Raw genomic sequence first — 15,284 nt, forward strand, 5'->3', positions numbered from 1 at the left:
TGTGAACAGAATAAGCAAAATCGTGGCTGTCTAACAAAGTCTACCTGGAATTCCAGCCCCATTATCAGTGAAGCTGTCCAGGCATCAATGCTAAAGATGCTCTAAATGGGCACAGGCCTGTGCCAAACCCCTCAGCAATCTACCAGGATTTATAAGCACAATCACAATGCAGGATCACAAGGTTCACTCCAAAGTAAGCCCTGTATCAAGAATAAAACAGCCAAAGAACAGGTTGATACTTCAAAATACTTACCATAGTCACCACTTCCAAGAAACCAATGCCCAGCTCTATCTGATTAATTTATGACAAAATAAGAATCTGATCAAGTATACAGTCATGACTTAGGGAGGTAGCATAGTCAGTGAAGTCCTTCTCTTGCAAATGTGAGGCACTAAAGTTGATCTCCCCAGGATCCACCCAAGAAAGCAGAGGCAGTGGCAAGTCTGTAATGCCAGAAGTGGAGAGGCAGTGACAGTCAGATCCCAGAAACTTGTGGGCCAGCTGCTGGGCTATTTCAGCCAGTGAAGAGACCTTGTCTCAAAAAATAAGGTGAGCCATGCCACACACACCTTTTAATTCCAGTACTTGGGAGGCAGAGGCAGGCGGATCTCTGTGAGGCCAGCCTGATCTACAAAAGTGAGTCCAAGACAGCCCAGGTTATACAGAGAAACCCTGTCTCAAAAAAAAAAAAAAAAAAAAAAAAAAAAAGGTGAACCAGTCATGGTACATATGCCTTTAATCCCAGCACTAGGCGGGAGAGGCAGCAAGACCACTAGGAGTTTAAGGCCAGCCAGGTCTCCATAGCCAGTTAAAAAACAAACAAGCTGGGCAGCGGTGGTGCACAGTGTCAATCCCAGCACTGCGGAGGCAGAGGCAGATGAATCTCTGAGTTAGAGGCCAGCCTGGTCTGCAACGAATTCCAGGACACCCAGGCCTACACAACAAACTCTCTTTCAAAAAGCCAAACAAACAAACAAACAAGGTGGACAGCTCTCGAGGAACACTGTACGTTGTCCTCTGACCTTCCCACTTGAACATGCACACACATGCACTCACACAAAGAAAATGTAGCCACAAACCATATATTTCAGTTAAAAACAGAAGCTGTATGCACACCAACTAAAAATTTTTAAATACTTAAGCACAAGAAAGAAAATTTACAAAAAAGGAAAAAAAGAAATGTTATTCAAATGAAAACAGAATTTTAAAAATCTGGTGTATAGTGTCTTCTAAATTAAAACTTAGAGAAATCCTTTTGGATCTCGAGGTCTCCTTTTAAGCACATGTCTATATTAATTAAAGGGTAACTGTAAACCGAGTGTATGAATAGGGACAAGCCATCAAGCTGCACCAACTGGATCCTAGACACTTCCCCTAAGGGCAGCCATTCTTGGTTCTTTCATAGCCCTGTACAATGCTGCTTGACCTGAATGCTACAAGGCAGCACTGTAAAGAAGCTGAAAGCACGAAGACAACTCTGCTGAGGTGGAGGGAACCAAGGTGGGCCTCCCTCTGACCGCTCAGTCTTCTCCCAGCTTCAGCTGCTTCCTGTGGATTCCTTTCCACACCTCCACAGCAGCCAATACACACAGCATTTAGATTCACCATTGTTACCCATTATTCATCCCACCCTAGCCCAGCTCAACACTGGCCTTCTTCCTGTGCCCCCTCTATAGTCTCCTCAAAAGAAGCCATTCACCTCTGGCAGCAGTGTTCATCTTCAGGAAGAAAAAGGTGTGTATGTGGGGGGAATCAATGAAGATGAATCTGTTTCTCGAGAGTATAAAGTTTGTGTTTAACGTTTACCCCAGTAACTACATTTGGACACATTGTAAAGAGACCCATTTAGAAAGTCAGCATTTTCCTCAGAGTAACAGAACAATATCATGTCCCCTTACTTCATTAAGGGCACACATTCTTGCTATGGAGCCAATGTTGTTGGTGATGGTGATCAAAGTTGCTCTGGCAAGGTCCTCCTTACTGGCAGCCTCTCTCTTCTCCTTGCTCATCATGTTTCCGAAACTGTAGTGGAGGAAAAATGTTTCACTGCTGAAACAAAGGCAATACAGTCCAAGGGAACTTCAATGTTACTTTACTATGATAAAATGACTTGATAGCAAAATAAAATGACTTTCCACTTTTTGTTACAGAATGATGGGAGCATCCACTAAAGAGAGCTCAGTTAAAAAAAACAAAAACAAAAAACCCAGGAAGTACTCTAAATGAGCAGGTCTTCTACTAAAACTCAACTTTGGTACCAGAGAGTTCCCTATCCAAGAAGACCCACCGAAAGGCAACACTGCCTGATCTTCTACCACAGAGTTCCAGGAAGACCTCTCTTATCAGCAGGTCATCCCTACTGTGAACTATTCCACTCTGACGATCACAGTCACACCTATCATAGAAAACTCACTTTATAAGCACAAAGAACACAACAGCTGAGTTCCAGTGAGCTACTAAAGCTCCAGGCTGCCCTGGAAAGATAAATGCTTTATCAGTAACTGTGACCCAATCCCAAGAACAAAAATAAGGAAGTGGTGATCAGTAATCAAATGCTGCAAATAAAACAGAATCTACAGCATTTACTAAGGGCCTATTACTCAGCAAGTACTTGCACATGAATGCCTTTTTAAATATTAAAAACCAAGTGTTCTGTTGTGCATGGTGGCCCATACCTTTAATACCAGTCCTCACAGGCAGAGGCAGGTAGATCTCTAAGAGTTCAAGGCCAGCCTGGTCTACACAGCAAATTCTAGACCAGCCAGGGCTACACAGGAGACCTTGTCTCAAAAACAAGACAAAAAACACATGTGTTCTAACACACACAAACAGTAATTACATACCTAGGAGGGGTGGGAAAGAGGCTCACCGTAAGAGCACTGGCTGCTCTTCCAGAGGACCCTTTCAATTCCCAGAACCCACATGTAAGCTCATAACCATCTATAAGGCTCTCTATTCAGTCCCAGGAAATCTAGTGCCCTCTTCTGGCCTCCATGGGTACCTGGTACACACATGGTACACAGATACAAATTCAGGCAAAACACTCATACATATAAGTAATTATTTAAAAAAATACATATATAAACAAACAAAATAAATTTAAGAAAATCCCATGGTGGCACAGGCCAGCATCTCAGCGAAAGACCAAGGCAGATCTAGGCATCACAGTGAAATCCTGTCTCAAAAACAGCAAGAGGAAGGAGAAAAAGACTTCCATTTTTGATAGAATTAGAGAATTAAGCAGGCATACACTAAAATCTTTTGTGATTGGAAGATAACCATCTAACTAAATGGAAAGAAGGCCATCTTCCTGAACCTTAAGCTGGCAATACTCAAGTCTACAAAGATGGGTCAGTGGTTAAGAGTACTTGTTCTTGTAGAAGAGCTAGTTTCTATTCCCAGCACCCAAATGGAGGCTCACAACCATCTCTATCAATATCCTCTTCTGACCTCATTGCCACCAGGCAAGCACTGGGTGCACATACATACATCTTAAAAAAAAAAAAAAATTTGTTTTCTTTTGTGAGACAAGATTTTCTCTGTGTAGCCTTGGCTATACTGGACTCACTCTGTAGACCAGGCTGACCCTAAACTCATAGCGATCCACCTCCCTCTGCCTCCCTGAGTGCTGGGATTAAAGGTGTGTGCTACCATGCCCAGCCAAACACACAAAATTTTAAAATAATAATAAAAATAAAAGTTGGCAATACTCCTCAAACTGGTCAATAGATTCAACATAATCCCCATCAAAATTCCAGCTGTCTTCTTTACAGACACTGCCAAATTGATACTAAAACCCATCCAGAAAGTCAAGAATTCAACACAGCCAAAATAATCTTGGAAATGAAGAACAAGCTAGCGGGCCTGTGTCCTGTGTGTCTGCCACTTTCCCCTTAAAAACTTAGTGCAAGGCTGCAGTAAACAAGGGAATGTGGTACTGCTCTAAAGAAAAGTATAGAGAATAGAAGGAAATTGAGATTCCAGAAATAAACTTAAACATCGAGAGTCATCTGACTATTGACAAAGGGCTCAAAAGAGTAAGGAAAGAACAGTCTTTTCAGCAGATGGGTCAGCTGGAACAAGTGAAAACAAACAAACCGTGCAAAACCGAGAATATGGAATGCTATCAGAAAAGCAAACACACCGACGGGGTCAGACACAAATGTCAAAACCCAAACCATAAATCTCTTTGAAGTGAATCCTCATAACCTTGGATAGGGCAAATGACACTAAAAAGCACAAGAAAAACAAACACATAATAAAGACAGGCTTCACCAAAACTTCTGGCTGGGTTTGGTAGCACTTGTTTATAATTCCAGAACTCAGGAGGCAGAGACAGAAAAAGGCTCAAAAGTCTGAGGCCAGCCAGACTCAAAAAAACAAAACAAAACAAAACAAAACAAAAAACACCAAAAACCAAAAGAACCCAAACAAAACCAAATAAGGCTATTCATGTAGCCTCAATTGGTAGAGTACTTGCCTAGCATGCATGGATCCCTATATATGATCCCTACCACCAAAAAAACGGGACATATTAGCACAGATCTGTGTGGATATAGAAAGCCAGAACACAACAAGGTCAAGACCAGCCTGAGATACAGGAGACCTTCTCCGAGAAGAGGAAAGAAGGAGAGGAAGAGGGGAAGGAGGGGTGGGAAGGGGAGGGGTGGGAAGGGGAGGGGAGGGAAGGGGAGGGGAGGGGAGGAGGGGAGGGGAGGAGGGGAGGGGAGAAGAGGGGAGGGGAGGGAGAAAAAGAAAAGGAAGGAAGGAAGGAAGGAAGGAAGGAAGGAAGGAAGGAAGGAAGGAAGGAAGACCTAAATATCTGTACTGCAGATGTCAACAAGGAAGTGGGAAAAAGAACAGAGAAGGTACATATCAATATATATAAAAAAATCTAATAAAGAACCTTTATCTACAACATGTAAAGAATTCTTAAGCTCAATAAATAGAAAAAATAATTTTAATTAGCAAAAGGTTTCAACAGACATATTCCTTAAATGACAAACAGAAAAACAAAACTCAAGATCACAATGAGCTGAGGCCGGGTGGCACACTTCTATTATTTCCAACAGTCAGGAAGCTGATAAAGGAAGATTACAAGTTCAAGGCCCTCCCCATTTCTGAGGACTAGGGGACAAGAGTTGGGGGGGGGGAGAAAGAGTGAGGGTGAGAGGAGATGAGGGAGAGGGCTACAATCAAGATGAAAAAAAAAAGTTCAAGGACACTCTGAGCTCTGCAGAGGAGAGACAAAGGATCCCCAAAAGAAAAAGTGAAGATGAAAAAAGCAAAGATGAATGGAAGATTCAGGAAGCAGATAAGAGGAAATGGGAGAAAACTTAAAGGAGCTACAGTAGACGGACTGTCTGCGTATCCTCATTGTGGGACTCTCAGGTCTCAGTAACCATCAGGGTAAACTCTGCTTGTCTGACTTTCTTACCCTGGGATTCCAGTGGTTCTCTTTCCTTACACTTGGCTGCTATGACAGCTTCTAACTGCAGGTTGCCTTTGTGCAGTGTCATTAGTACAGTTTTAACCATTTGCATGGGAAAATGAAGTTACTAAAGCAATTTATGAAAAGCGGTGAGGGATTCTTAAACAGACGAAGACATAGAATAAATTTATCTCTCTTAAATTGCTGGGGCTGTAAAATGGGGTGGTCACATTGGAAAGTAGTTTAATAGTTCCTCAAAAGATTAAACATAAGGTCACCATGCAGCACATCAATTTCATTCCTAGATAGAGATTAAGAAAATAAAGCAGAACACAGTGACATAAGCCTCTAATTACATGACTCTGGTATATTTTGCACTAAGTGACATGAAGCTGGTCATGATAGATCATACCATAATACCATATATATGAAATGTTCAGAGTAAACAAATTCACAGAGAAAGAAAGAAAAGCAACTTGGGAGAAGGGTGAGGAGTAAAAGGGGAAAGTGATAGCTCAGGGCTGCAAGGTTTCTAAAATGATAAAAATGTTCTGAAATTGAATTACAGTAATAGTTGTAAAACTCTGTCATTATACAACAAACCACTAAATTACACATTTAAAAAGACAAGTGCTTGTGAATGCCAACTAGCCTCCAATTCTCCTGTCTTCGCCCCAGGACTAGAATTACAGCACGTACCATACTCAGTTCATGCAGTGCTGGGGATCATACATGCTAGTACATGGCTTCATATACACTAGTATGCACTCTACTAACTCAACTACATCTTTAGCCCCAAATTAACTACTTTAAAAGGTAACTTTATAAATGACATTTCAATGAAACTATTTAAAACATACACTCAACAGGATTTTAGTTCTGTATTTCTTTCTACATACACACTCCCTTACCTTGAAGCCACAGCCCAACCTGGCAAGCCAAACCTCTCATAGTCTCCTCCATAAATGTCTCGAACTAATTTGTCCACTTTGGTGCTATCCCCACGAGACGCCATCTCAAGTGCTTCTTCAAAAGTGCTACAGCCAGTAAGAAGACAGCAGAGACCAAAGAAAGTTCCTCCTCCAAGACTATAATTAAAAGCAAACAATGAAGTATTTTTAAACATAAGAATGGGATGTAAGACTTATGAACCCCAAAACAATATTCATGTATCAGTCTACTCTTACCCCAATTAAATCATGTACGATACCAATAAGGTAAGTTTGCAAGAAGACAAATCCAAGTGCCTCAAGAACACAAAATGCATATATCCATGTGAGCCAAAAAAAGTAGAAAAAAATATATATATAGCACATCTCCTTGTACATAACCCCAGTACAGTCTAATCCTGGCAAGTATTAAAAGTATTGGGTACACATCAGTAAAGCCAATATACCCAGTGTCATGTTGGCAATCTACTTTGTCTTCAAATGTAGAATATCTGAAGTCATTCAAGCACCTGTCACCCTAACCCCACCAGACTTCTTTCCCAAAACTAACTCTTATTTGTTGGCTAATACTCATGAGGTAAATGGTTATTCAAATCCTCAGTTCCTTTGTTTTCCTCAAGTAATCCTTGAACCCTAACCAAAACATTCATTCTCTTTCATCTAATCCTCCCTTTCAAATCATTTTTCTAGTTAACAGTACCTCAACTTCTAGATCCAAACTGTCTTAGGTTAATTTTCTATTGCTGTGATAAGACATCATGACGAAGACAAATATAGAAGAAAAGAGTTTATTTGGGACACCCAGTTTCAGTGTTAGAGTCCAGACCATCATGGTAGAAGCATGGCAGCAGGTAGGCATGAAACTGGAGTAGTAGCTGAGAGCCCATATCTTTTTTTTTTTAAAGATTCTTTTTTTTTAAATTCATGTATTTTTTTTTAATGTATGTGAGTATTCTGTCTGCATATACACCTGCAGGCCAGAAGAGGGCATCAGATCCCAGTACAGATGCTTATGAGCCACCATGCGGTTGCTGGAAATTGAACTCAGGACCTCTGAAAGAGCAGACAGTGCTCTTAACCTCTGAGCCAACTCTCTAGCCCAAAAGCTTTTTATCTTGAGACACAACCATAAGGCACAGAGAGCTAACTGGGAATGGCCTGTGCTTTTAAAACCTCAAAGTCCACCCCCAGTGACATACCTCCTTCAATAAGGCCACCCTTAATCCTTCTCAAACATTTTGACCAACTAGGAACCAAGCACTCAAATATATAAGCCTATGGGAAGACATTATCACTCAAACCACCACATTCCTACTCCCTGGGCCCCACAGGCTTGTAGCCGTAACACATGCAAAATGCATTTAGTTCACCTTCAAAAGTTCCCATAGTATTTCACTCTCAAATGTTTCAAAGTCCATCCATATCTCTTCTGAGAATCTGAGAATCTTAACAGTAACCCCATGTAAAAGCAAAAAAGCAAATCATGTATTTCCAGCATACAATGGCACAATATACATTACTATTCCAAATGGAAGAAAGGGGGCACAGTGAGAAAATACTGGACCAAAGCAAGACTAAAAAGCATCAGGGCAAACTCCAAATCCTACCTGTCCTATGGCAAAGGACTTGGATGGCTCTCTCCTTCCAGCCTTGCCAACTCTAACCTCCCTCCCTCCCTCTCTCTCTCTTTTCCTCCCTCCCTGAGACTAGTTCCACACCCTAACTGTAGCTCTCCTTGGCAGGTATCCCATGGCTCTGGCATCTCCAACATCTTGGGATCTCCCAGACCAAGGCCTCACCTTCACAACTTTACATAGTGACCTTTCAGGACCTCCATGCAGGGACTCCCTGCCACATGCCTGGCCTTGGTGGTTCTCCTTAACTACGGACAACATGTCTGTAACCCTTTTATTCATAAATCCTTGACTTTAAAGGCAGAACATGTGGATTACTCTGCCAAATTGGGCTGCCTGCTTGGGATGAGGCATGGGCTCCTTCTTGAATTACATTTGCAGCAGCTTTCCTTTGTTGTTACTGTTTTTTTAAGAGCAGAAAATTCCTCAGGCACTTCCTTCTTACAAGTTGAAAGCTTAGCTGGGCAATGTCTTTAGTTTTATTTTCCACCAGGCCTCACCTTATCTTTCAGCATAGGCCCTGGCTGTACTGAACATTAAATCTCCTGATGCAATTTTTCCACTTTAAACATTTTGTATTCTTTACCTCAATTGTTGTTTTGCACTGTAGATCTACATAACAGTTACCACTAATAACCACGTGACACAATATTAGGCTGTCTTAAAATCTCAGCCAAAACAGTTAATCCATTAGTTCTCAATTTTGCTTCAGGCAACTTTTTAGGAAAAGGGCAGAAAGCAGGCACATTCTTGCCAAAATATCATAAGAATGATCTCTGGCCCTCTGAAACATTTTTTTGGTTTTTTGTTTATTTGACACAGTCTGTAACAGCATTTCTCAACCTGTGGGTCATAACCCCTTTCACAGGAGTCGCCTAGGACCACTGGAAAATACAGGTATTTATTATGATTCATAACAGTAGCAAAATCACAGTTATGTAGTAACAAAGTAGTCAGGAGTCACCACAAGCATGAAGAACTGCATTAAAGGGTTGCAGCATTATAAAGGTTGAGAACCACCTCTCTCTATAGTCCTGGCTGCCTGGACCTCACTGCTGGCCTTGAATTCAGATATCCTGAGTGATGAGATTAAAGGCATGTACCACCACCACACCTGACCCCCTCTCTGAAACCTCCTGCGCTGGGCATTCATGGTCAACATTGCTCTCAAGACTACTGTCTTCCAACTCCTACTCTGACAGCCCTATTTAGCCCTGTTTATAGCATTTAACCACTTTCCTAATCTAAAGTCCACATATTATTCCAAACAACAGAATGGTCAAGCCTGTCAGACAATAGTCTACTCCCTGGTACCAATTTCTGTCTTAGTTTCTACTGCTGTGGTAAGGCACCATGACCACGACAACTTATGAGTTTACTGGAGACTTATAATTAAGAGTTCATGACCATCACAGTGAGAGCATGACAGCCAGTAGACAGGTTTGGCACTGGAGCAGTAGCTGAGAACTCCCATCTTTGGACATAACCAAGAAGCAGAGATAGCTAATTGGGAATGGCTTGGGCTTTTGAAACCTCAAAGCCCACCCCAAATAACATATCTCCTCCAACAAAGACCACATTTCCTAATCTTTCCCAAACATTTCTACCAAGCAGAGACTAAGTATTAAAATATATAAGTCTATGGGAGCCATTCTCATTCAAATTACAACACACACCATCCCATGACCATTCCTTGCTGTATGGGACACCTTCTATCATCCTATGGTATGAGTATATGCATGCACATGCTAAAGCACATATATATGCATATATGTATACAAAGTCTACAGGTTTCAAAGGAAGAAATTTCTTCTGCCTTCTTTTCCAAAGGACTACCTGGTTAACTTCAGCTACTTTATATATGCACACCATAAACTATGGATGCAATGAGTCTGTTGGGACATCACTTAATGAAACAATGATAATAAAAATCCTAAGCAAAAGAGATTTAAAAAGGTCATGATATCAGAATGTTTAAAGAGAAGCAACATATGCTTGCCTAGTTTCAAAATTCACATAATTTTAATGGGTGCTGTAAATGTAGCTGTGATAACCAAACACTCAGTAAACCTACCATATCAAGTATAAATAATGACTATATGAAGGATTTACCTGGTGCCTGTGACCCTCTTATAATTATCTTTGGAATAGACTGCTAAGATGCTAACCCCTGAGCCGATGTTCACCAGAAGCAGAGGGTATGGATTTTTCAAATCAAATGGTAGCTTCTGACATTTTTCAGAATCAGCAGGGTTTTCAAAATAATAGCACTGTGACCGTCCATTGAATCCAACTGAGTCAATGTACAAAATTCCTTTTATTAAGCAATCTAGTTCATCCAGTTTTCGAAGTTGAAGATCACCTATCTGTAATAAAATAAGAATGTTATCAGACTTTCTAATAAGCCAACAGTTTGTTTTTTGAAAAAAGTCTCATTGTAACCTCTTGCCCCAGCTTACTAAGTGCTAGGACTACAACTGTGAGCACCACATCTGGCAACCAACAAACAAAATTTTCAATTCTATTTAAAAACACTTCTCTACATTGAAGGAACCATAAAAGTGTGCCCTCAAATACGCAGCTTTTGTATACTTTGTAGAGCAGACTTGGGGACAGGGAAAAGGAGGATGGACCACCAAGACAAACTCGGGCTCCCACAAACTACTGTAAACTACTGTAACTGTCCACATACAAACTACTGTAACTGTGGGGTGCGCAACAGAAAACAGGACCTCTGCTAACAGGGACAGTGAAGTCAGGATGCAGTGGAGCCCATGGCTTATCAGAGTACCTGGTAACAATGGCAGTATCCATAGATTGACATGCTAGGATGAAAAAAAGTTTCACTGGTAAAGTTTTTGCCACCCAAGCAAGAGGACTGGAGTTCCATTTCTACATACTCATAAACAGCTGGGTGTGGTGGCATATATCTGTATTCCCCAGTAATAGAAAGGAATGGGAAGGGGGACTCCCTGCCCAGATGGCCTAGTCTAACCAAGGAGCCCATGTGGACAGCTCTTTATGATCAATACCAAGACTGGCCTCTGGATTCCATGTAAGTGAGCACACACTAAGGGCACGTGCATATGCTCTCTCACACAAACACAAACACACTCTCTCTTTCACATGCACACACATACACAAACAACTCTCCCTCCCCAACATCCACCTTCAAAAAGACCATCTAAAGCTATCTAGCAGTACCAAAGAAAACACACTTACTACTTCATAACCTGAAGCTGAAGATATAATTCAATGGTATGCATAATGCATGAATTGGGTTCAAGTCCCAGTTTAAAAACAAAAACAGCCAGGGCTAGAGAGATGGCTCAGAAGTTAGGAGCACTGGCTGTTCTTCCAAAGGTCCCAGGTTCAGTTCCCAGCAACCACAGACATGGTGGCTCATAAATATGCATCTATAATAAGATCTGGTGCCCTCTTCTAGCGTGCAAGTACACACACAGGCAGGATACTGTATAAATAATAAATAAATAATTAAAAAACAAAAACAAAACCTACCTGAAGCTAAAGGACTATAAAGTGTCCAAGGAAATAAGATTTAAAGTCAAGCACAGTGGCACATACCTGTAATCCCTATGCTCAGGAGGGAGGAAGCTTGGAAGTTCAAGATCAGACTCAACTACAAGAGCCCTCCAGCTCAAAAGAAAGAAAAAAGCTTTTCGGAAGAGCAAAGCTTAATATCATCAAACTTTAAATCCTTTCATCAACTTAATTCCTTTCATATAACAGGGAAATGCTAGATTATTTTCATAGTACGAGGGAAGTACAGCAATCCTACCTAAGCAGGGAAAATGTCAAGACATGTTTAGTCAAATCAGAAACTTCTTATAAACTATAACTGAGTTTATCTATTTACATCATGTTTATATATACATGTGACATATAGTTATGCATATCTATTAAGATACAGAAACTTGAGCCAAGGCAGTGGTGCACACCTGTAATCCCAGCACTCAGGGAGGCAGAAGCAGGCAGATCTCTGAGAGATCAAGGCCAGCCTGGTCTACAGAGTGAGTTCAGGACAGCCAAAGCTACACAGAGAAACCCTGTCTCAAAAAAACAAAAAACTTAACAAAAAGATATACAACCCTCTCCTGGTAACTCTGAAGAAGGCTGACTAGTTTGAATACTGACTATAACATGCTGATATATTGCAACAGTGTAATACCTCACAGCCACTGAAGAACCCAGTTCAGGTATAAACCACACTCTATTCAATTATATCTACACTCACTCAATTTATTCCAGTCTATTGTGAGCAACAAAAAGTTAGTCACTTCAGGGAAGCCCTTAAATTAATCAGTTCCTAATGAGAATATGAAGTTCTCTTCCAGCCAAAACCACACCCTTTAGATGTTTAGCACATCCCTCTCTGGACGTTCTCTCCATCAAGGTAATTCAATGCTGTGTCAGCATTTTCACTTCCACACTAAATACGAGCGGCAGACAAAAAAATAAAATCCAAGTAGTTTTTGACATCGAATATCAAACCAATTTCTCCTTTCATCCTTGCCAGAATTTGTTATCCTGAAACATCCTACTGTGCTACCATTCTTAATGAGTCTCCGCCCAGAGGTCATACCTAATGACTCAATCTGCAGATGATATTTTACTAATCCAACTTATTTAGAATGTAAGTTTAGTACAAAGAGGCAAATTCAGTATCAAGAAAATCTGAGCCAGGGATGGTGGCACACACCTTTAATCCCAGTACTCAGAAGACAGAGGCAAGTGGATGACTCTGTGTGAGTTGGAGACCAGTGTGATCTATAGAGCTGTTCCAAGCCAACTAGAGCTACATAATAAAACTGTCTCAAAAAGAAAAGTCTTAATTCACATTTTAAAATAATTTCACATGCTGTGTGTGTGTGTGTGTGTGTGTGTGTGTGATATGTGCATGTGTGGGCGGATACATACGGAGCCTGGAAGTGAACATCAAGTCTTTCTCAATAGCGCTCCACCTCATCTTTTGAGTCAAGGTCTCTTACTGAACCTAGCACGTGCTGACTGCCTAGACTGGCTGGCCATACATCTCTGCTCCCTTGCTAAGGCCACAGGCACATACTCAGCTTTCTTTCCTTTTTTAAAAAAATTTATTTTTATCAGTGTGTTGCCTGCATATATGTCTGTGTAAGGGTGTCAGATCCCCCAGAACTGGATTTACAGACAGTGGTAAGCTGCTATGTGGGTGCTGGGATTCCAGGTCCCCTGGAAGAGCAGCCAAGTGCTCTTAACCTCTGAGCCATCTCTCCAGAACCCACACTCAGCTTTCTAATGTGGGTGCTAAGGATTCAAACTCAGGTCCTCATGCTTGTGTGGGAGGCACTTTACCTACAAGGCCGTTTTCCCAACACCCTTCATTCCATGTAGTTTTCATCACAACTTAGGAACATGAAAAGGAGAAAGCTAGGCTTAAGAACCTGGTCTTAAGACAACAAAGTCTGGTTGGCACGGTTTCCTTGGATTCTCATACAACTGAGACCTGTTAATGGCCTGAAGTTTTCAAATATGCTACAATGGGGCCTCTACCGTGTCTTGAAAATAGAAGTTTTCTCCACCTATCAACTATGACCCAGAACCCACTGTGAGACTTTCTCTATCTATGTGACCCACTAGGAAACTCTCACAAGGAACTTACTATTCCACTCTTCACCTGGATTCAATGATGGAAAAGAACCCCCTGAAAAAGCATACAAGAAAACCCAAAGGGAAGATATAAAACCTTATTAGCTAATTATTCATGTCACTTCTATGCTCGGATACAACAGAAAAGAGCAAGGCCAACGTAGTGACACATGTCCAGCCCATACCTGGCCATTTTATGTGGGTTCCAAAAGATTAACTCAGGTCCTCCAAACACTATACTGCCTGAGGTTTCTCCTTAGCCCAGGACTAAATTTTAAAATTGTGTATTTAACTCCTCAACAAGACTGATGTTCCTCCTTGTAGGCTCTTACTGTGCTTATCCCATGCTCAAAGTTTTCATAGTAAAGAAATGGTAAAATGCTTTGCTAACACATCAATGTATTTCACCAGGTAAGAAGTACACTGCACAGCAGCTGCTAGGTGATCAACTTCTGCCTGTCGTTAATTCATAAAATGTTCATTTCCCTCAAGAATAGCCATGCTCTATTAGACATGGAAACGATTCTACCACTTGTAATTGGCATCATCTTAAACAATCAAATTACCATAAATTGTATATAAGCTAAAAAATGCATACTGTGAGAAAATCCTGCTCAAATTTGTATGATCCACCTCCAGTGGCACAAAAGACAGTGTGGAGACTCGAGAAGTTTTTATCTCTGCCCATTTGAATAAAAGCAGGCATGTCATGAGTGGGAAAGCGTATAAAGTGCAGATTGCCTTTGCGTCCACACAGAGTCAGGTCCTTCAGCTCGAGGTGCACGTCCCGAATTCCTGTTGATCCATAAGCCACATTGGAGGTCAGGTACTTCCGAATGCTTTTCAGACTCTCCACTTCCTCCTTTTCTTCTTCAGCAGTGATGTCTTTAGGTTCAAAATAAACCAGCTTGACCAGGGTTCCACCAATATCCAAGCCAAACCATGGAAAAACTAAATGGGAAAGAAAAAAAAAAATGTCAAAATACTTTTTTTCCTAAAACTAAAGCTCTGGAAGCTTAAAAATTTTTAAAAGACTTCAATGGCCTTTTAAGTCCAATATATCTGCTGCCCCCAAAACACTTCAAAATTATACAAATATGGGGCTGGAGAGAGCACCTACTTGTCAGCTCACAACCACATTTAACTATAGTTTCTGGGGATCTAATACCCTCCTTCTAGCCTCCATGGGCTCTAGGCACACACATGGTACACAGACATACAAACCACACACATAAAGCTTTTAACTAACTAAAAAGTTAGTTAATAACTTCAGAAACATACGTAAATATGGACATGTATGTGCCTTTCCAATCCTAAATCTAGAAATTACTAATAAAAGCTTCAATTTACTGATATTCTTTCCTAAAAAAACTTCTGGAACACAAAAACATCTAGTCAGTGTTTGTCCAGAACCATCAATGCTAATAAGACTGGAAGCAGCCATGAAGTACACAGGGGTTGCTCTACCCAAGCAACAGATGGAGTGGCTGCCAGGAGCAAGTTCTAGCAGCCATGATGACATGGTCAGTAAATGGATTTGGAGCAACTCATCAGGCCAGCCATTTCTATCTACCAAAAATACATCTCACCTCACAGAGGCAAAAAAATCTCTTCCCTCAGTA

At 41.0% G+C, this 15,284-nt stretch overlaps 1 protein-coding gene across 5 annotated transcripts in view; it reads right to left on the reverse strand.

The window, feature by feature from the left end:
* Positions 1-15,284, reverse strand: part of Pank2 (pantothenate kinase 2) — a 32,109-nt gene that overhangs the window by 6,414 nt on the left and 10,411 nt on the right. For 2 of the 5 annotated variants that reach the window (XM_021655134.2, XM_021655135.2), the window contains exons 2-5: positions 14,261-14,613; positions 10,129-10,382; positions 6,344-6,520; positions 1,900-2,023 (exon numbers count right to left, since the gene is read on the reverse strand). In XM_021655134.2, coding sequence (XP_021510809.1) covers positions 1,900-2,023; positions 6,344-6,520; positions 10,129-10,382; positions 14,261-14,613 — 908 coding nt within the window. Of the gene's footprint in view, positions 1-1,899; positions 2,024-6,343; positions 6,521-10,128; positions 10,383-14,260; positions 14,614-15,284 lie in introns of those variants that run through there. The other 3 variants (XM_060372231.1, XM_060372232.1, XM_021655136.2) reach the window with 3 other exon arrangements.

The sequence above is a fragment of the Meriones unguiculatus genome, chromosome 18 (genome assembly GCF_030254825.1).
Source record: "Meriones unguiculatus strain TT.TT164.6M chromosome 18, Bangor_MerUng_6.1, whole genome shotgun sequence".
Lineage (NCBI taxonomy): Eukaryota > Metazoa > Chordata > Mammalia > Rodentia > Muridae > Meriones > Meriones unguiculatus.